Below are 22,187 nucleotides of genomic sequence, written 5' to 3' on the forward strand. Positions count from 1 at the left end.
ATGGCTCAGGCAGATTTTGCCAAGTTGAGGAAATAAGGAAATGAGTAAAACCATTTCTAAGCAATAACAAATGAAAAGTATCATTAGATGCACACACTCATACACACACACGCACGTACACACACATTCATTTTGAGTTTCTTCATCCATTTCTCCACAGATACCGAGTGACCCTTCTCCAGTTCATTTACCCCTTGAGAAACTGATGTTGAGAGCCACAAAGCGTCCTGTTGGTCTAGGTTAGTTGTCTCATTCTGCAGTCAGGAACCTCAGTAGAAGCACGGCTTCCGAGAGCCAGTGGTGAAGTGCAAAACCAGTGGATTTCAGATCAGAAACTTTCACTACGGAGCCTGGCTTCCCCCTAATTGTGTAGTTTGGGTCAATTTAAGCTGTGTGTCCATGTCTCCACGTGTAAGACAGAAACCAGAGCTGTCCTGGTTGTGGTGAGGGTTGGTGATGACAGGTGAAAACCCTAATACAGTGCTCGGTGCAAAGTAGGCATATGTACATGTTGGTTTCTTTATGTCTTTTTCTTATCTAAGAGCAACAGAAAGACCTGAAGTTAAAACGAAGTGTCCTGGCTCTGGGTGCAGGACCCTTTCCAGTGTCCTACCTGATCACTCCTGGGACCTTGACATGGAGTTGATTTACGTGTGGAGGAAATGAAAAGAAGAAAGGCCGGGGAAGCCCATTTTTATATCTGGAGTGTTGGATCAATGGGCATGGGTGTTATTCTCAGACATACCTGTGCCTGATCTTTGGGGTCAGAACTGGGCTCGAGTTTTTCTAATACAAAGTAACTCCATAATACATCGAGCAAGTGGTTACATAAGAGATTATTTAACATGATCTATATTTTCTCCAACCCTATGAAGACTTTCCTGAATAACAAACCCTTCTTCTCCTTCTTCCCTTTTTATCTCCTCCAATGGGAGAAAGACTTGAGCAAGGTGACTGATGAGTTTGGAAGAAGGGAGCGACACTCCCTGTCTGCACCGTGCCCTTGTGTTCTCTCTCTGGGGGGTGCTCGTCTGCAGGACACATGTTCGGCCTTGCCTTCCCCATCCAGGAAGGGGCTCACCCAGGTAAGTGGGGAACTACCTTATTCCATGATTCCATAGTGACTGGATGAATAAATTTAATTTGGGTGCAGAGAGAGTATTATCATCCCCATTTGGCTTTATGGTCAATCCATGACCTTGAGTAGCTTTCAGCAATAGAATAGAACGGAATGCAATGCAATGCAATGCATTATAGAATAGAAATAAATGAAATAGAAATGTAATAAAATAAAATGCGAAAAACCCTGACATTTTGACCTCCAGGGGTCCCTGTATCTGTCACAAAGAGAGTGAAGAGAGGGGCTTCCTTAAATTCCCACTGTAACAACTTCTCTGAGACTCAGATTCCTCCTTTGTCAAATGGGGTTTTAAAAACCTACCCCAGTTGTTTTAGGGATTGAAACAGCTAACAGTGAAACTTTTTTATGGTGGACAACGCCTAGGCCGTGATTTTCCTGTCCCTAGTGTCTTGTCTTCATGGCTTCCTCACTGACCTGGGATGCCTGTAGTTGAGTTGCTGTCGGCTTCGAGGGCTTCCTAGGCAAAGTTCGTACTTTGGTTTGCACTTCTTGCGGATAAGCTGGGAACAGCTCTTGGTATTCTTTAAACCTGCCAGATGGAGGCCAAGAGTATCAAAGAAGGCCAAAGTCTGGCACATCAAAGCAACAGTCAAGGTAAACCTACCTCTCCTTTGGAAGAAGTGGAAATTGGGGGATGTTGAGATATTCAAAAATATTCTTCTTACCATTTCAATCCTTTGCTAACGTCAGTCTGTCCTTCCCAATTATACTATGTTGTGCCTTGTTCAGGCAAATGGACAACAGTGTGTGTGTATGTATGTGAGAGAGTGTGTGTGTGGCAGGTAGGTAGGTAGGAAGAGGGTTCAGGGTGTGTTTGGCTTTCCTTTTGTAGGGAGGCTCTGACAATAAACTCTGTGAGTGGATTATGGGACTCCTTGAGTCACGTGACTCTGAGGAACCAATGAGCAGCTCCAGAAAGGCTCACCGCCTTCACCAAGCAATACTCACCACTTTTCTTCCAGAGATTTCATGACATAGTCCTGAAGCGCTAACAACGGGATTGTGCTGACGCGGCGCATCTGAGCAATTTCTCTGACGATAGGCGCATCGCACTGCAGCATTTCTTCTAGAAAATGACAGAGGAAGGGAGGGAGGGAGGGGGAGAAAGGGGGCGGCAGAGACAGACAGAGAGGGAAGCCATCATTTCCTTGTCTACCATTTCCAAGGTAGCTGGTGTTTTTTCATCTTAGAGTCTTATAGGTCCTTATTTGCAATCTGGTTGGACTCTGAGCCCTCCATAATTTGTTTGAAAATCTCAAATGCATTTTTGGAATGTTATGTGCCAGTGTATTTGTAGAGAAAATACTGTCCTATCCACTCAAATATCAGATACTTGTGCAAGGGAAATAAATGTTTAAAAGACTCATTTCTGCTGCTAGTTTGAAGTTTGGGGTTTAGGAAGATAGCAGAAGAATAAAAGATTGAAGTTAACGGCTGGGGCAGATGGGATTTCCAAGATTACAAATACGTACTGGAAGGGCAATAGGGTTTTTGTTCAAAGACTGCGGCGTTCATCAGCAAGAGTCGACAGCTTGCCAAGGGCAGTATGTGCTCACGCTTATTTCTCTTCCAGTTCATTCAGAACAATGCACAGAACTTGATATCCCGAGACTTAACCGATATTTCTTACAAGATTTGCCAATGTTACCTCTTTCTCCATTTTTATAAAATCTATAACCTTATCTTGGTTTAAGGACAAGCAAAACACACCCACAAACACCATCTGTGTATCTGTGTCAAAACAGGAGGCTTTATCTTCATCCCTTTGCTGTAGATTTGTTTACCTCCAAGGTGGGATCAAGCTCACCCCACCTTTCGTTTGCCTCCAGACTTAGAGGTCAGTGCTTCACGTGCAACCTCTGCTTCCGGCGAAATGCATTTACATGGACCAGATGTACCCTCCCACCTCAGACAAGAAAACGACACAAAATTTATGAGGATTTTCAGGGAGTCAGTCCTGCTTCATGGCACAACTATCTTTCTGCCCTAAGAGGGGTGGACACTCCTATATTGTCCACAGAAAACTCTCACTTTTGGATCGAACTCCGGTCTAGTGGATTTGAAGGTCAAACAACTTGAGTTTGAATTCAAGTTCCACCAATTGGATACGTTAGGCCCTCTGTTTCATTTTCCTCATTAGTCAAGTAGAGCTATTTATCCCTACTTTATAGGGATTACATAAAGTCCTATTTTCAGGGTGGAATACAATTAAATAAGAGTATGTATTTCACACATGAGGGCAAGTGTCTTGCACTTGGCTTTTTTTACTAGTAATATACTTCGGATTTATTATCGTCCTCTGCTTTCACGGTCCCTCTGTCTCAGTACTGCCCTGTGTGGCCACTCCCTTATTAGGCTCTCTCAGGGGACTCACTTAAGACGGGCTCTTTTCCAGACCCTTCTAAGATACTAAAGGGAGAGGCAAGCAGTATCAGCAGAAGAGGCTGCGTACCAGGAGGGAGTTTGCCGTGGAAGAAGGTCTTCATTATACTCTCAATGATAGATTTGCAAATCTTCTCATCTGCCTCAGTGCTCATCTTCTGTACAGCTACCAGGAACTGGAGAGCACTGTCGGCCTTCCGTTCTTTCAGGAACTCCGCGAAGAACTCCAGCTGCTGTGTGTTTAGGAGGACTTCTGTCAGGTTTCTGGAAAACATGAAAGCTTCGTGGGTGGAGAGAATGGCATGGTACCCTGGATTCTGGTCCAGTAAAGGAGTGGGCAAGGGCTTCCCCCAGGCTGCGGGGCCTTTGACCATGTGTGAGGATCAGGGCGAATGAATTGGTTACTCTGTTTCTTTGGAGATAAATTTTTATGTACCCATCCTAAGATTGTTTCAATCATTTGACAACCCCCATGGAGGAGGAGGAGAGGTATTTTAAATCAAATAATTGTTTTTCTAGAAAAACCTCTTTCTACATTATGGATATAAAATAACCCCTAATGGGAGTCACTTCAGTGAGGTGGAGCATGAGTGACCTGCAGTTATTGATCAATATTTCTAAATTCCTCTGCTGATTTCCTTTTTCAGAATTTCTTAAATATAGGTGCCCCTAATGTTTCATCCTCAATCCTTATGCTTTCCCACGCCCTGGGTAATCTGCCTCCTCCCTGATTTCCATTTTTAGTGAGATGAAGAAGTGGATTTAATGATCATTGATAATGGTGAAACTATATTTCTGGTTCACATGGGCTCCACCTCAAATTTCACTGCCCATGGAATGTCATCTTTGTGTGGTAGCTATTTTTTAAACTTCTCCACACATACCTATGAGTTGTTCATCTTGTTCTTCCTCCTTTCTATACCTAACTCATTCAGTATGATGTCAGCCACAAATTTTAGAGATATCTGTTACCAGACTGAGACAGTTCCCTTCTATTCTAATTGTAGTGAAAAAATTTTTATCCTAAATGGGACCTGGATTTGTATTGAGATAATCATGTGGACTTCTCCCCTTATTTGATTAATGTCATATTATATTAATTGATTTTTAGATATTAAATCAATCCTGCATCTTGGGATAAATCCCACTTAGACATGCTGTATATTCTTATTTGTATGTTGCTGGATCTGTTTTGCTAATGTTTTGTTCAGGAGCTGTATATGTATGTGTGTATATATATATATATATATATATATATATCTTCTCTCAACTATTCTTTTTTTTAATTCCAAGATATTTTATTTTTTTATTAGTTTTTTTATTGTTGTTCAAGTACAGTTGTCTCCATTTTCCTCCTACCACTCCCCCCGCACCCCAGCTATCCCCACCTCCCTCCCCTGATCCCACCCCACCTTGGTTTTGTCCACGTGTCCCTCATAGTTGTTCCTGAGAACCCCTCACCCTTCCCCTTTCCCCCCATTATCCCCTCCCACCTCCCCTCTGGTTACTATTAGTTTGTTCTTAATTTCACTGTCTCTTATATTTTGCTTGCTCATTTGTTTTGTTGATTAGGTTCCACTTATAGGTGAGATCATACAGTATTTGTCTTTCACAGCCTGGCTTATTTCACTTAGCATAATGCTCTCCAGTTCCATCCACGCTGTTGTGAAGGGTAGGAGCTCCTTCTTTCAGTTGCTTGAAAGGGAGGAAAACCCTCTCTATTTACTCGTAGAAGAGAAAGAGGATTTATTGCCCCCTACGAATGTTACTAGTCACTGAAAACATTCTTCTGGGAACTTTACGCAAATATTCTGCCAGTGACTTCTGACTACCAAATTGGTGTGTGCTAACGCATGCTTATCCTCTACGAGAGAACTTCCCATGTAGCCAGTGATTAAGAGATACTTACTGAATTAACAAAAAATTAATGACTGAAGGAATGGCATGGCTTACAAGAAAATTATAGTCAAGAAGGTAGAAAACATACCTAAAAAACTAAAGACCAGTACAAGATAGTCCATGGTAAGTGCCTGGGGCTGAATTTTAGGGACTGAGTGTTTCAGAGGAGAGGGCAGTCATACATGCGGAGGACCTTTTGTGGAGAGGTGGCATTTGTACCAAGGCAAGTGGAATAAAGGTGAGTGGGCACTCCCGACAAAAGGGGCCACAGAGTCCTTGTTTAGTAGGGTGACTTTACCGGAGGCTGACTCCCGCATTGATTAAAGGGGCAGAGACATGCAGCAGGAAGCAGGTAGGAGGACTGTGCACTGTAGAACACAATCCAGGAAACACAAATACGCGAGGATCCGCACACACAGACGTCTATTACGGCACTACCGATGGCAATGAAACATTGCAGATGATGTCAGTGTCCGTGACAAACAGTTAAATAAGTCGTGCTACCTCCAAGCTGTGGAAGGAGGTAGACCTATACATACGGACACGAAAGGATGTCCATGATAGCTTATGTTGAAAAAGTTATTGGATAATATATACTGCATGGTGCCAGGGGTAGAAAATAAACAAGGATTTAAAATACTAAGTATGCCTGTGCCTGTAAGTGTGATATATGGGGAGGAGTCTGGAAACTAACCCACAGGAAAGTAAGGTCCTGCAGAACTCCGGGACTGTGCCTGGAGATGCCGTTGCAGCCAGATCTCACGTCTTACCTGGGTCTTAGCGACGGCTTCCTCACAACAGTGGCCTTTTTCAAGAAGGAGATTTTCCTTTGTGTGGATGAATGTACCCTTGGTTGTCTCAAAATCTGCACTGTAAGATCTAATAAAAAGTCACAAAGTTGGGCAACACCCCGAACATTGCAGAGAAGAAGGAGGGACAAAGTAGCAAGGACATTTCCCAGACACTGAGTGGAAAAGCCAAGTCCCCACCATTGCTGCCCTCTTAGGCCACTGGTGCTAGGGATGCAAAGGACATTAGGGCACGAGAGACTTAGGGATGATTTTACTCCGAAGCTAGTATCAGTCTGGGCTCTGTTCTTTAAGCCTCTTGGCTATCAGGCCTAGGGCCCACCTTCCTCAGAAGACTGCTGAGACCTAGTACATTACACTTCTTATTTGAACACCGAATGCCCCGCGCCCCTGATCAGCCATTTAGACCAGACCACACTCTACATGAAGGTCTTCCCAGGCACCTCTGCTACCCCATCCTAAACCTTCCACCTGCCCTCTGGAACGCCTCCTTTGTGGTTGGCAAAATTCTCACAGATCCTTTCTTGACCTCTTCATTAAGAGTCGCCCCGCCCCCCACCTTCTTGCTTTAATAGAAACCATTCCCTTTCCTGGGAATGGTTCCACAGCAAGCTTCTCAAGCGGCCCTGTCACACCATACACAACCTGGGCTGGGTGTCTGGTCCCCTACTGCCATTTAGAAACCATTCTTTCTAAACACATGTTAAAACGTGACTATTAAATAAGATAGACTCCAAGAATTTTAGTATTCAAAGAGCCTTTTGAGGTTGTTAATACTGTAGAAAAAAAACATTGGCTTTTTCAAAGGCAGGGATAGTATATTACTTGTCTCACCCCTCCAGAAATTAGAATGTGGCCTGGTTACAATCAATCCTTTAAACCATTTATTAAACAGAACATACTCCCCCCGCCCCCAACCCCCACCCCCCGCCACACACCACCACAGGACACTTTCGTGTGGTTGGTATTACTTTCAGTGACAGCTTACAAAAGGACTGAAAACAACAGAAACACATACTGGATTTAATATGTAACTGAGAAGGTGAAAAAGTAAAATCCAGACTATGGAGGACCAGATATTGGAAAAAAGTCAAAAGAAACCCAAGAAACCTCCCAGTAAAAGATACCTAGAAATGCTGGATAAAAAATAATGCACTTTTCCACTCATAAGTAAGTTTGTAAGAAATTAATACAAGACACAACAAAAACGTTGAGATGCGAAGCAAAGAGAAGGTTGCACCAGAAGGGCGAGCTGCCCCCAAATCTTCGGCTGCCCTAGAGGCATCTGCAGTGTTAAAGCCGCCATAGGACGGAAGACAAAGCCACGGGCCTTTAGAAAATGGGCAAAAAAACCTTTTGTCACTGCTTTTACTTCCAATACATTTGACAATTAGGACAATTGCCACTGAGAAATACAGCAAAGCTTTTTGGCAGACTCTCAGGACAGAAGATGACAAAACCTACAAAGCATCAAAGGAGAGGAAGCCCTAAAAAGCACCCCAGGCTTTTAATTGGGACCCCCCAAAGCAAGGAAGATCAGAACTAGCTCATCCATCAAAAGGAATGAAATTAGCTCTGAACCAGCTCTGTCCCTAATGGATTAAGGTTATCTGGGTGTGCTAGTTCAGTGCATGTCTAAACTAAAAGCAACCTTCTCTGGAGGAAAATAATGTCACCCAGAGCCTCAAATTATCTCTACAAATTTGTACCAACAATGTTTGCAAATAAAGCAGACATAACAAGGTATTTAAAAAGACAACCAGCCCTAGCTGGTGTGGCTCAGTGGTTGAGGTCCAGCCTGCAAACCAAAGGGTCATTGGTTCAATTCCCAGTCAGGGCACATCCCTGGGTTGTGGGCCAGGTCCCCAGTAGGGGGTGCTCGAGAGGCAACCACACATGTTTTTCTCTCTCTCTTTCTCCATCCCTTTCCCTCTATCTAAAAATAAATAAATAAAATCTTTAAAAAATAAAAATAAAAATAAAAAGATGACCAAAAACCAAGGAGAAAAATGGTATTTGAAATAGACAAGGGAAATCCAAATATGGACTTTAAAATTACTATTATTAATTTAGATTAACTAATTAAAAGAGAAAATGTCAACATAGGCTGACTATTACAAAAAGAAAAAACAGAAATTCTAAAAACAAAATGTTTAATGACTGAAATGTAGAAAATTAAGAATTAATGAATGAATAGAATGATAAATTATAGATAGCTGAAGTAAGAACTACTGAAGTGGGGTAAGAGCGAAAGAAAATATCCAGACAGAAACATATAGAGAACAATATGGGAAATACAGAATAAAGCATATGAGACACAGGGCATGTGGCTGAAATGTCAAAAATATGTGTAATAAGATCACCGGAAGGAAGAAGAAAATAGAACGAGGCAGGACAGATATTTGAAGAGATAATAACTGACATTTTCCTAAAACTGGCAAAGGACATCAAGTCAGAAATGCAAAATGTTCTAAAACTCATTCTGTCACCGAAGGGCATGGCCTGACTCAAGGTTACGTCCTCCCTAGGGGCAGCCACATGCCCTATGAGTCAATGCAGATGTACAAAAGTCCCCTGACTCAGTGAGGGACAACCCTGAAGGGTTGCCTGGCTTTTGAGCCTCCTAGGGGATCGGCCCAGGTCCAGTGTCACTGCCTGGAAGTTCAGCATCTAGCCCCGCCCACCTGTGCTGCCCTCATTCCCTTACAGGAGCTGTGCCTAAGCACACCCCCAACCAAGCTCCTTCCACACATCTCTGACTCCAGGGGACTTCACAGAGGACACATCTGCATTATTTAAAACCCCAGAGTAATACCCAGGCAAGGAGGTGGGAATAATTTATAATTTCCTCTCATTTATGATTTTTCATGATGCCCTCCTATGGCTTTGTAGGAGGGAAAAAATTACAACAATAAAGTCTGACCACCCCTCATTTCAAGCAAAGCATGGTTCCTGTTTTGGCCTGTGGCCTATTGGGATTTTTCCTTATCTGTCTGTCTCCAATCTAACTAAGTTTACACACCTACCGATCTTAGGCGCCTTTTCACAATATATTTTGTAGTCTTCGCTGATCTTCTTTATGGCCACCTTTGGAAACTTACAGCAGAGCTCCTCAAAGGACATTTTCTCTATGTCTGTCAAGTAGAGAAAAACAGGGGAGAGTCTAGTGGACCGCTCTGGCTTCAAAGATTCATGTACTTTTGTTGACGGTATTGCCTTTAAAATGTTATTTAAGCACAACAATAGTGTTTTATAGGAACGTTTACACACAAGGAACACAAGTTCCGGAGGCCAAATCGGAAGGAAGGAAATACAGCCTCCCCTCCCCTCCAGGATGGGAGGGCTCTGCCCTTCTCAGAGACACCTGACCCATGGAGATGTTCTGCCTCATCACACATACACGTCCTGGAACTCTCCAGGGTAGCCTAGTGCTTTCTGAGTTATGCTGCTGGAGTCCTGAAGGAATCCTAGAGGGACTCACAAGTGCCAGTTGCCCTTAAGTCAAATGCCAACGTCATCACTATCACCTCTCAGCCAGGGGTACTGGCTGGAAGTTGTAAGAGAAGTGGGCTATCTCTGCAAGGGATCCAGGTTTCTAGTCGTCCCGTGCTGAGCCAGCTCGGGCATGCTTTTCACCTCTCTGGCATTCCTGTTCTCGTAGGAAAGCTGAGAGCATTCTAGTTCTGGTGCTCTGGACGTAGCCCGAGTGGAGGTGTCCACCTACCTGGCAGCCAGGGCCCCAGATAACGCACAGGAGGCCCGGAGCAGGTCAGGCTGTGTTCCAGAACAGCAGTGGTGGGTGAGCTAATCACGTGTGCTGGGGGGCAGGGGGCGTCTCTAGGGAGGATGGTTCCTATTCTCTCCAGCCATCCCTGACCCTCCACAGCCACTAAAGAAATGCCTGTTGCCCTGTATATGTGTGGTGAATTTACCAGCTACCCACCCTTTCTTCCACTTCTCTCTTGATTTCTGGGAAAGGTTCTGGAGTGTTCAGGATTTGGAGAGAAGGTGAAACCCTGAGGTAAAACAGAAGGCCAGCAGGTGATGGATTTAAATAACTCAGGTTCAAGCACGGCTCCAAGGGGCCCGTGTCCAAGGTGTCTTGTTTTGTACCTGGGGTGCACTGTGCAGTATAAGGATTTCAAGAGTTGAATGTTACATTTTTTTAATATAATCGAGCAAGTATTAATTACTGAACAGCTGTTTGCTGTGTAAATGCATTACCTCCAACCCTCTCAACAGCTCTGCAGAGTAGGGGCCACAGTCTCCATCCCATAAATGAGGAAATCAGAAGCAAGGAAGTACAGATTCTATTGCCTCAGCTCAAGGAGACAAGGTAACTTGCCCAGGCTCACAGAGCAAGGAGTGGTGGAAATGAATTTTCAAAGCCTTTGTTCACTCCTACTCTATCTGCATTTTCCAAAGTGTAGGTCACGACTCACTAGTATGTCAAAAACGAAATAGAACATGACAGAGAAGATTAGAGTCCATCTTTGGTTTGTGAAAATATTTTTCTATCTATAGGCACACACACATATACTGAAGTCAAATGTATTTATTGTGCCTCCAAGTTTGAGAAATACTGCATTACTCTGACTGCCTCAGCATAGAAAATTAAAGCAATTTGCTCAATTTGAGTAATGATGGCTGACATTTATTGGACTTGAACTACTGCCAAATGTTGCCCTGACAGCTTTCATAGATGACCTCAGGTCATCTTCACAATGAGCCTATTATTATTCCAAAATGACAGATGAGAAAACTGGGGCCTAAAGAGAGGTTAAATCCTTGCTCAAGTTTACAGAGCTCAGGCTTGGACATGACCCCAGACCTGGTGGAGAGCAGAGCCTGGTGCTCCTTAGCACTTCTTCCCACCACCCAGGTGGGCTGGGGTGTTATGTTGGGGAAGGAGGGTAGCTGTTAAAAACAGACCCACAGAAATGCATCAGACTGGACTCTGGGGGAGGGCCACTTACCCTCTCTGAGCCTCAGTTACTCGGTACTCACCTCAGGTTAGTTTGAAGAGCAAATGAGGTCATCTTTGCCCTGCCCAGCACTGACACACAGCACATGATCAGTAAGCGTTACATATTAATATTTCCCAGTTGCCTATATGTAATAGCCAAAAAAAAAAATTGTGGTGACTGCCCTCACCTGCCAGAAACACCGGAGACTGCAGTTCTACCCGGAGAGACCCGCCTTGCCTCAGGTCCTCAGAAGCTAGTCTGTGCCACTGCAGAGAATCCATCTCTTCCATGTTAGCCAAGCCCTGGCTTAATGCCAGGGATTCCTCAAACCTCTTATAGAGAAGGATGTTCTCTTTTTTGCTTACGGATTCTCTCTTATGCCACCTGGGGCTGATGAACTTGGCCTGCGTCTAAGAAAAAGGGGGTGAGGGACAGACAACATTTGCTACAGGAACTAGACAAGGACCAAGATTTCTCAAACAGCCCGTCCTCCTGTGTCTCCGTGTCACTCGGACTTAGGCTGAGGGTTTTCCGTCTGATCGGAACCATTGCTCCTTGACACACCAACCCCCTCGCTTTCCTCATCAAACCCACTTTCTAGAAGGGGGAGATTCTACATGAAGGTGACTTCTTCAAAGTCAGCTTCTGCACTTGAGTCTTTTTCCTTGAGCGGTTTATGTTCAGAACATCAGGGATCCTGTCAGCCCCCAGCTGCCTCAAGGGGGAAAAAACCACACTTCCATGTACTTTCACAAATAAGGCTTCCAAAAGAGCAGTTTCTCTCTCGTCTTCCCTCCACCTCCTGATCCCTCCCCAACTCAAAGCCCCTCCTACTGAGAAAGTGAGGAACCAGTAGTCCTCTTCATCCAGGAATTCGTCGTACCAGCAGCTGAGCATCTGAAACCCAAACACGACAGAGTGTCAGGAGGCGGTGCTCAGCTTGCAGCATCTCCCCCGCCAGTGTTTCCGTGGGACAGAACAGGCTGCCGCACCTGGACTCTAATTTGGAGACACAGTGGAACAGCAACCATTGGTCGTGACCCATCAGGAGACAGTCCTTCGCCTTCCTAAATATGGCAGCTCATACAGCCTCTCTCTGAATCTCAGAGGATAGTAACCGACATCCGCTTAAGAAGAGGTGCAACACACAGTTTACTGGACAGTTGTTTGACATCTGGTATATTTTTGTTTCTTTCCAAAGTACTATCAGATTTGATTCTCAAAATGGTCTTGAAAACCAACCATCTCCTTTTGGAGTGTCTACTTTTAATACGTCCGACTTGAAGACCTTAGCCACTCGTGAAGAATATTTCATCATTACATTGAAATAAACAAACAAAGAAAACCCAACAACAGTAACATCAGAAACCTATGAGCTAGGGCTTAGCTAGGCTTATACATCTATACTCCCATGTTCGTTCATGTATGTATTTGACAAATATTTCCTGAGTGCCTCCCACGTGCCAGCCACTGGGCCACTGCTGGGAATACACAGGTAAATACGCTATGAGCCTGGCTCTCAAGGAGCTCACTTTCTAGCATGATGAGCAGCAGTGTGATGCATGTCACCACAGAGGTGTGAGCAAAGTCCTCAGGGAGCAGGGAGCAGGGAGGAGGGAGGAGGGAACACTTCTTTCATAAAGCGCAGGGGGCCTCTGGGCTTCCGGCGCTGAAGAATTGCGCACAGGAGAGCTTGGGCTGTGGATCCACTGGACCTGCCTCACCCAGATTGGCAGCCCTGGGTAATTATGGTGTACTGGAAATTGTGCTGGACTGAGAGCCAAGAACTCCTGGGTTCTGACCCTGATTCCTCCACTAGTCTCCTGTGTGCCTTGGGCTAATCCACTTACCCTCTCTGAGTCTCATTTTCCTCCTTGTACAAGTGACCACAATACTACCCTATCTGCCTCACGGAGGTGTGAGGAAGCCTCAGGGAGGTAATGTGCTTTACAAGGTAAGTACATTACAATGCACTAAGTAATTTGCTATTTTTATCTACCTGCCCCTCCAAACCTACTGTCTACCCTTTGCCACCTGGCTTGAGCCTTGGGAAATTAAACTGTACACACCACATCCACAGGCTCCCTGACCTCTGGTTGGGTTCATCCAGCCCGGAGTCCCGACAGGAGATGGGAAAGCAGGAGTAGAGTGCGCTTGGGGTGTCGACTCCCCCTCGTCCCTTCTAGCCAGGTCACTGCGGACTGGCTACACCCCCCTACTGACCATCACAGCTCCTGCCAGTTGTTCCATTCCGTTTGCTCTTTCTCTCTTGGTTCCAGTAACTACTCCCTCTCCTCCACTCTTCAGGCCTAGGAGTGACAAAGGTGACCCACCCTTCTGGCCCTGGGGTATCGCACTATCCTTGGTGGTTTCCCTACCCTCATGCCCACTCCCTGGTAATCAGTCCCTTTTATTGGATGCTCATTTACTCCCCAACTGACTCTGCCATTTGTTTTCTGCCAAGATCTTGACCACAGAATAGTCCAGCAATGGGCCGTACTTCCTGTGAGGCTTCAGGACGGTCTCCCGCTTTTATCTAAGGTTTTGGGATTGGCCATTTCCTTGATGGCTAATCTAGGAAAGAAAGACCCTACATTTCAATGCATGATGTTCAGAACAGTTATTCAAACTTCCCTCAGTGACACACTCTGAGGTTCATGGCTTGGGGAGACTCCACCTAAGGGGGAATTGAAGAAGGAATAAAAGGTGGATATTGACCACTCCCCCACTTCCGTTCTACTTTGGAGTTTTGGCTGGATCTTGGGAATTTGTACAGCCTACTCCTCAAAAGTTAACCAACTCTTCAATAGGTGAAGGGTTATATGGGTAATTATGCCCTTAACTTAGTATAGATGACCAGGTAGGATTTTAGGTCAGTCAACCTAATCTTCCAGATACTGACCCATCACTGTAAAGTGTGACTTACCTGGCAGATCTCCTCCTGGGCTCTGAGTATCCAGGGGTTCATATCCCCAGAAGGGAGCAGCTCCTTCAGGCCTTTGATGGTTTGGCATTTGAGTGGCAGGCACGGACCAATCTGCTCATTCAGATAGAGCTCACAGATTCGGTTGCCCAGCATGTGCCAAAAGAAGGAATTCCCAGTCTTCCTGTTGGTCATCTGGACACTGAGCAAATGATGCAGGTCATGCCAGAGGTCCAGGAGCCGGAGCTCCACTTCCAAATTCAGCTTCTTCAGGTGGTCCCGGAAGGGGCCCCCTGCACAGGCATCAGCGCACAAGGCCCAGTGGGTGTACCCCAAGGAGAGTCTTTGCTTGATGGCCTTCTTGATTGTCATCCGGGGGTAGTGACTGATGATGGGAGTGAGAGTTCTCAGGTGGGCAGAGAACTTTGTCTCAAAGAGGCCCTCCATGTGGGGGCGGCTCTTGGCTCTCTTCTTCATCTTGGACTTCCTGGCACAGAGAATATCTTTTTCCAGGGACCTGGTTATTCTCTCTGTCGAAGAGGACTTTTTCAGGGGAGGCATTTGTATAACTATCTCTTCCTGAGGGCAGATCTCCTGGGAGAACATACAGTTGGTGTCCGGCTTCGTATCCAATTCTAGAGACCAAGAGGCGTGACCTATCAACCGCCACATCTTCCGCTTGGTCTTCCTGCTCGAGTACTGCTTCGGGGGGTGGTGGGAGTTCTTGATGCTCATGTTCTCAGGGAGCCCCCCTTCATGGGTGCAGCAAACACTGCACAGGCGAGTCTCATATTCTTGCATCAGTCCCTGGCACGACTCCTCCTTAGCTATGATGGTCCTGGCATGGGTGTAAAAGTTGGGGAGCCAATAGCTCTGGATTTTGAACAGAGCCACTTTCTGCATCTTGCTCAAGGTCTCCCTCCTGGTGGTTGACTGGTTGGGATGCCAGATGGAGAGGTTCAGGAAGGACTCTGGAAAGAAGACAGAGAGAAAATGATCTGGCAATGGTGAGATTTTAAAAATTTTTCCAAGGTTTTTTTTTTTGTGTGTGTGTGTATAGAATTTCATTTGTTCCTCATGTAATTCAGGGTTGGGAACAGGTCAAATGTAGCGTGGATATGTGTTTAGGGTTTGCTCAGCACAGTGACCCCTTTCTCTGATCACCTTCTTTCTTTCCCAAATAAAGAAGTCATTCTATGGGATTCATCAGGTTATTTTTTGGACCATTTTGTGTTATTACAGAGAAAAGTAAAAGTCACATGAAAACATGTCTAAGAACGAGAGATGTATACCTCTGAATGGGATTTCTCAGGCTCCCATCTGACAGGAGGAAAGTCTTTGGACTGGATAATTTGAAAAAGTCCTTACTAGCCCTGATTTTAACGCCATCAATTCTCAATGATCTCTATGAATAAAGAGCAGTGTGACTAATCCCAAACGGCAAGTCTTCTGGAGCACATTTGTGTTTGGGTGAGCAATGCCGCCTCATTAAATGCATGCATACACACAAACATACATAATACATGTATACACACAAACATACATACATGCAAGCATGCATACATACATAATAAAACGGATGAAGGTCTAGAGAAGAAGTTGGCGGACTTTTTCTGTGAAGGACCAGCTACTAACTAATTTAGGTTTTGTGGGCCCCTAGAGTCTCTGTTGCACACTTGTCTTCTTTAACCCTTTAAAGAGATGAAAACAGTCTTAGCTCAAAGGCCATGTGTACTTCGTTTGGCTTGTGGGCTGTAGTTTGTTCTAGAGAATCCCAATTCAAAAAAAGAAGTCAAGCCCTGCAGGCTCAGAAGGTGGAGGAGCTGTTCAATAACCTTGTTCCAATTTCTCTTCACTCCATGCCACCAACTGTCACTGGCAAGTAATATCTCAGCCTCAGGACAGTTGGTCTCTCTCATTCTGCTCCCCTCCCGCCAGTTAAGGGTTGGGTTTCCCACTGGGGTCCCTGAAACACAGAAGGTGCAAAGGGTGGCTGTCTGCAAAGCGGGAGACTGAGGGCTATCAGACACAGACAGATTTTTTGGCTCCATCTCCCAGGGATTTCACTTCAGATACGCTTCATAGTTCTTACTGATGTTCACGTTGCAGAGAGTCACCACCCGTGAGCCCTCCTGAAGATGGGTGGCCCTCAGCACAAGGAGGAGAGACAGGTAGTAGTCTCTCAATCCCAGGTCCATCTCATCTATGCTCAGGATCTTCTCAGCAAGGATCCAGAAATCCACCAGCTCTTCACCTACAGAGCAGACAAGGGAGACACAGAGCTGCACCCCAATCCTGCCCCGTTGGCGCTTGCACCGGGGTGTGGCAGCTGATAACCCCACCTCCAGCCTGCTCTACTGCCTCCAACATCACCATTAGCCACTCCTGTGGGTTAAAGCACCATCTCCAGAAATGTCCTAATATGGGGGCAGATGGGAGTCATGGGGAGAAGGGACTTAATGGATAGGGATCTTTTGTGACATTTTTATTGTTAGAAAGACTGTCACTTTAGGGCAATCTGCAGAAAGGATCGTAAGACATTTGAGTCTGGTCCCAAAAATAAAGATCAGAGGGAAAAAAACATTTCCTAGGCAGCAGACCCAGAGTAGCCAGCAGGAGGACCCTGGGGCCAAAAGGTGCCAAAGGCCACATTCCCTGCTTCACAACTTTGCCAGAGCTGAAGTCACTGTGACAGACTGAACAATAGCCTGCCCAGTTCTTTCCTCCCTGTTACCTGCAGATCCAAGAGGTCACCCTTTAACTAGAGCTCGTCCCTGGGTAAAATGTAACGTTACGGAACCGAGTGTCAGCCAGTGCAGACTGGGCACCTCTTCGCACTCATCAACTGCTGGGCCCCATAGGGCAGAAGGCAGTGCATCCCAACACTTTTGCTCCAGAGGCTTATTTATTTGCTTGCTCCTTGTCTGCCTCCCCACCATTGTGGCAGCTTTAGGAAGGGGACTTATGGCTCTTGTTCACCTTTGTACCCCAACTACCAGCACAGTGGCTGCCATACAGTGGCGCTCAATACCATTGGTGAATGAATGAACGAATGAATGAATGAAAGGGACTCTGATTGTGTTTGCCCTAAACTATGGATCCCAATTTTTAAAGACTACCCAAACTGCATTAAAAATCATTTTTTATATTCCCCACAAACATATCAGTAAGCAACTCTCAGTAACTGTCAGTAAGTGCTCTGGGGCTCCCTGGAAGCTGTTAAGAACTTGCAAAGGCCCTGGGAAGGACTACAGGAACCCACCTGCACTGCCCTTGAGGTAGGTACAGAAGCGCCACATCCCTCTGACCCCGCCAATGCATTTCTGCAGTAGCCACTGGTCTGCTTTTTTCCACCTCATCATGTGGGCTGCCAGGAGAAATTCACGGTAAGAGAGAGCGAGCGAGCTCTGACCCCGGCCCCTCTTCCAGCCTTGCGCATGGTCAGACCCCCAATTTGCTCAGTATGAGTGAGGAGAAATGGTGGACAGGCAGATGAGTTGGGCCCTCACTGTGTGGTGCTTTTGAAACTTGGCACCAGACCCTCTAGGGACATGCATCAAGTGACACATGAGGGACCCACAAGCACACATACAATCCAAGATCAAAAGCACACCCCAGCCAAGGCCCCTTGTCTTCCACGGTCCCCAGGTGACAGTGATTCTGTCCATCCAACTTTCCCAATAGATATATTACAGGAGGGAGATGAGCATAGCAGGGTTTTTATTTTTACAACATTTTACTCAGTGGATCCCCTGAATCTTAACCTTCCCCAGAAGGAACATGTTCAGTTACCTTTGGTTAGTTGAGTTGGTTAGTTAAAGTTACCAATTCAATCTTAGATGGAGATTTCACTCATTCATTCTTCCAACAAATATTTATTACATATCTACTAAGTACTAAGTACCATTCCAGGTGTTTGGGATACACTAGCAAACGGAACAAACATCTCTGCCCTCAAGGAGCTTATATTCTAGTGAATGAGACAATGAACAATCAGTATAATAAGTACAGTATCCAGAAAGGTTGAAGGTTATAAGCACTACAGGAAAAAAATGAAAAAGTAGAGCCGGGTAAACAGGGTTGGGAATGCTAGCGCAGGAGTTGGATGAGTGGGCACTGTGGTCTTCATGGAATAGGAAAGATCTTTATAGAGATTTAAGGAGGTGAAAGAGAGCCTGTGTGGATATGGAGGAAGAGCGTTCCAGGCAGAATGAAGAGCTAGTGCACAGCCTTGAAATGGGAATGTGGCAAGAATACTTGAGGAACTGCAAGGAGGCCAGTGTGGTGAAAATGGAGTGAATGGGGAGGGGAGTAGGAGGAGATGAGGTCAGAAAGGAAATGAAGCCAGGGCTCTGGGACCTTAAAGGCCCTTGTAGGGGTGTTGGATTTCATACTGAGAAAGAAGCCACTGGTGCAGGGGTTGGGGACAGCCAACAAGGGGAGTGACATGGTCTGAATTCAATGTTGAAGGGCTCACTCTGGTTGCTATGAGTAGCAGAACAAGAGCAGAAACTAGGCGTCAAAAATTATTTCAGTGGTCAGGTGAGAAACGATGGTGGCTTTGACAATGTGGTACAATGCGGGTGGCGAGATGTGTTTGATTCCGAATATATTTCAGACAACTTTGTTATTAACTTCCTCGTTTATAGATGCAGTGAGACAGAGAGCCCAGCCCATTTAACTTCTGCTTATTGCTCTAGGTACCAATTTTCCAGCCTAAGATTTCACCTATTGCCACACAACACAGGCTGAGCCACCTGCATGCCTAAGGCCACAGAGGTGGCCGCTATTTGTACCTCACTGTGGGACTAACAGGCACAGCACCACTATGCAGCCTGGCTTTCCATATTCCCCCCACATATACCCCGGAGCTTACCTCCTTCTGGGGAATTAATGAAACTGATGAGCTCTTGACAGAGAATGTAATGGAAACATAAGTTGGTTTTACAGAAGAAAGGTAACCGGTATTTTTCCAGCCAGGTCAATAATCCTGAGTACTTTGAAATCTAGAATCCAAACAGAATAGTAACAGAAAAGAGAAATGGAACTGAACTGCTAAGAAATGCAGCTTAGCAAGGGCAACAAATAACTTCACGTTTGCCATAGCTGGTCCAGAGGAGAGGCGTGTTGATTAAAAATAGAACCTGAGGGGACTGGAGGTTTGGGCTGAGGTTCCCAAAGGAGTGAATGGATTGGTAGGAAAGTAAAGGTTTGGGCTTTCATCAAAAAAGAATTCTTTCTTATATCTGGGTGAAGTTGTTTTTAAAAAGATCTAAGTCTCACCGGTGGAAGAGAAGCAGAAAGGACTTTGGTCTGTGGTGCTGAGTCATAAACCCTACTCAACTCGCTTCTTTGTAAACACGTTTATAATTCTGTACGGGCTCCCAGCCCGCATCAACTGCACAACATGTACAGAAACACACAAAGACTCACATGTGACATCATCGAAAGTGTGGCATGGATCCCTGAGAGGTTGAGCCCCCAGAGAAGTGAGAAAAAAACTAAAATGTGTAAGTTTCGGAGTTCTGCTAGGAACACCAAATATAAGAATTAGAGTGGCATGTCTCTCTCAGTTCTCCAGTTGCCAGAGAAAAACAGAACCTTTATTGTGAGCATGACTTAGTGTGGTCTTTCTGACCCCACCTGCTGCTGGGAGGGCACACGGAAGCCACCGGCAAGTCTAAGGTCAATTCGGTGGAAAAGGGTAACAGGAAGGGGGTGAGGAGTAAAAGACAATGGACAAGGGCAAAGGAAAAAGATATAAAGAGGGAGACAATCTCTGGAGGAGAGTGGTCAAGCAGTTATTAGGAATTGCAAAGTGGCATCTTACCTTGAGCTACACTTTATAATGCAAATAAGTACTATGCCACCCAGGTGGGCTGTGACTTCCTTTCCCAAGCCCATGGCAGGCAATGCCAATCAATTCCCAGACTCCTCTGGCTCAGGTGTGGCCTCAGTGTTCTTCCCAAGGCAGCGCGCTTCAAGCATCCACTACCCAACAGGCACAGTGAGCATGAGAGGTGCATCCCATTTGCTACCCAAGGATTAGAATATAAAGGAAAGGACTCACCAGCATCTCTTGCCCAAGTGGTAAGAATGCACAAAGGAGAAATGTCTACCTGGCTTGACACTGCTCTCTACTCACCTGTTCTACAGTTTTTCCTTCTTGGTTTCCCAATCGCATTGCCAGTTCATCTCCCTCTTCCCCCACTCCAAGCCCTTAGCCACGGAAGTAAGATCCTTACTCACCAAGTCATGAGGGATTTCTGGCCACAAGCTCCACTCTGCGTTTTCAACTGTATAAAAAGGTGTCTGACCAAAGACCTGCAAAAGAAAGCCAGGAGACAGCCAAAGCGGTAGAGCTTCTCTTCACGAACACATCACGGTCCGTCTGTGGCCACGGGGGCAGAGAGGGTCCATTGCTTTCCTACTTCAGGGCACATTCATTCTTAAATGTATTTCACTGAATCCACTTTTCTTGCACAAAAATACCCAAAGTAGACTAAATTGGAAGGTTTGTCTATCTTTTGGCTCTGCCCTGCTCTGAACTGGGAATTAGTATCTTGCCTGTATGCAAAGCACTCGATGTTAAAAGGTGTTGACTTTTGTTTATTTTGTGTATTCATTGGCTAAAACAGAGACCTAACCCTTTCATAAAGAGAAACCACTTCGGGATGGCCTGAACTCAAGCTGGAGAAAGTGGAGAGGACTGAGGCTATGAAGATTAGGGGTATAAGTTACTTACAGGGGCATTAAGAGTGTCCAAAATTGATAGATAATTCTAGGCTACTGTTGTCCTTTGTCATGAAGCCGAGACTGTGACTAGGCAACGGGCTCTGAGATGGATGGATAGGGCTTCTGTGCTAAGCTCAGCAGTCTCACCATAGGCACCAAAAATGTCTCAAAGTGTCCCCAAAGTATTTGTGATAAACTGGAGGGACTGAGGCCCCAACTTCTGGCTGAGCTCTCAGCACATCACGTCAGTCTGACCATCTCCCAAGACTGGCGGTCCCAAACTTTTTGTCCGTCTCAAACTTTTGTCCGTCTGTGGTCCTTCCTCCTCTCCCCTTTGTCCTCAGCTGTGAGGTGTCAGAGGGAGGGGACAGTGCTGCCTGCACTGCACAAGTCTCAGTCTATAATAGAGACCCTGTTCTCGGTGAGCCCTCCTCACTCTGCACCGGTGTGCGTCACAGCAACACGCCCTGCCTGGAGTGCGAAGCTGCCTTTATGGGATGTGTGGTGGGGCCGGTGAGAGCACGTGGGAGGAATGCGTGGGAGCAGTGTCACCACGTGACATTTGTACCCAGAACCACAGACCTGATCGGCCCCATGTGACCTCAGGCAGGTCATTTAACGTCTCAGATCCATCTGTCAGAAGCAAATGATGTGGACCTCACGGGGCAATTTACCTAGACATGGGTAAAATGACAGCCGTGTTCAATATGAAATACTATTGTCTACATGTAGGACTCAGCTACCTACCTGGCCAGGACTTTCTTATATTCTTGGCTGCATTCCACTTCCCACATCACTCTCTCCATTTCTAGAACATTATTATGGGCTTCTTTAATTCCAGAACTCACTAACTAAAATGTCTTAAGATTACTTCTGAGACCTTTCATTAAGACACTGGCAGGGGCAACAGAATGTGTGAGGATCACCCAAAGAGTGGCTCTCGGACGCCCCTTCCTCCTTCCTCTTTGTTCCGTGTGCTGGGTGGCATCCCCATCCTCCCAGGCATCCAAGCCTGTGACCCCAGCCCCTCCCTCTCTTACCACCTCTCCCCAACATTCAGACAGTGCCAAGGTCCTGCATTTTGCTTTGTAAGAAATCTCTCCTATCTGTCTTATCCCTTTGCCTTTCGATCCTTCACCCTTCCCACCTGCACTGTTGAGAGCATCTCCTGACTGGTCTCTCTGCTTCCACGGTGGTCCTGACAACCCTACCCACTCCCAGACTTCTGTAGCAATAATTGTCTCAAAGGAAAGTCTGAGCGTGTCACTCTGTTGCTTATGAGCCCTTAATGGCTCTCTGTGGCCTTCGGGGTGACGTCCACACTGCCGAGC

General features: G+C 45.8%; 1 protein-coding gene across 11 annotated transcripts in view; it reads right to left on the minus strand.

Annotated features, from left to right (window-relative positions):
* Positions 1-22,187, minus strand: part of RGSL1 (regulator of G protein signaling like 1) — a 90,565-nt gene that overhangs the window by 18,469 nt on the left and 49,909 nt on the right. For 10 of the 11 annotated variants that reach the window (XR_008425847.1, XR_008425846.1, XR_008425845.1 and 7 more), the window contains exons 5-16: positions 20,371-20,445; positions 18,998-19,127; positions 17,384-17,488; positions 16,214-16,375; positions 14,125-15,092; positions 12,033-12,095; positions 11,386-11,608; positions 9,258-9,365; positions 6,193-6,301; positions 3,594-3,787; positions 2,090-2,207; positions 1,556-1,670 (exon numbers count right to left, since the gene is read on the minus strand). Coding sequence is in view for 7 of the 11 variants with exons in the window: in XM_053916100.1 (XP_053772075.1) it covers positions 1,556-1,670; positions 2,090-2,207; positions 3,594-3,787; positions 6,193-6,301; positions 9,258-9,365; positions 11,386-11,608; positions 12,033-12,095; positions 14,125-15,092; positions 16,214-16,375; positions 17,384-17,488; positions 18,998-19,127; positions 20,371-20,445 (2,370 nt within the window). In the remaining 4 variants the exon portion in view is untranslated. The remainder of the gene's footprint in view (positions 1-1,555; positions 1,671-2,089; positions 2,208-3,593; positions 3,788-6,192; positions 6,302-9,257; positions 9,366-11,385; positions 11,609-12,032; positions 12,096-14,124; positions 15,093-16,213; positions 16,376-17,383; positions 17,489-18,997; positions 19,128-20,370; positions 20,446-22,187) is intronic. The other variant, XM_053916099.1, reaches the window with a different exon arrangement.

Source organism: Desmodus rotundus, chromosome 12 (genome assembly GCF_022682495.2).
Source record: "Desmodus rotundus isolate HL8 chromosome 12, HLdesRot8A.1, whole genome shotgun sequence".
In the NCBI taxonomy this organism is placed as follows: domain Eukaryota; kingdom Metazoa; phylum Chordata; class Mammalia; order Chiroptera; family Phyllostomidae; genus Desmodus; species Desmodus rotundus.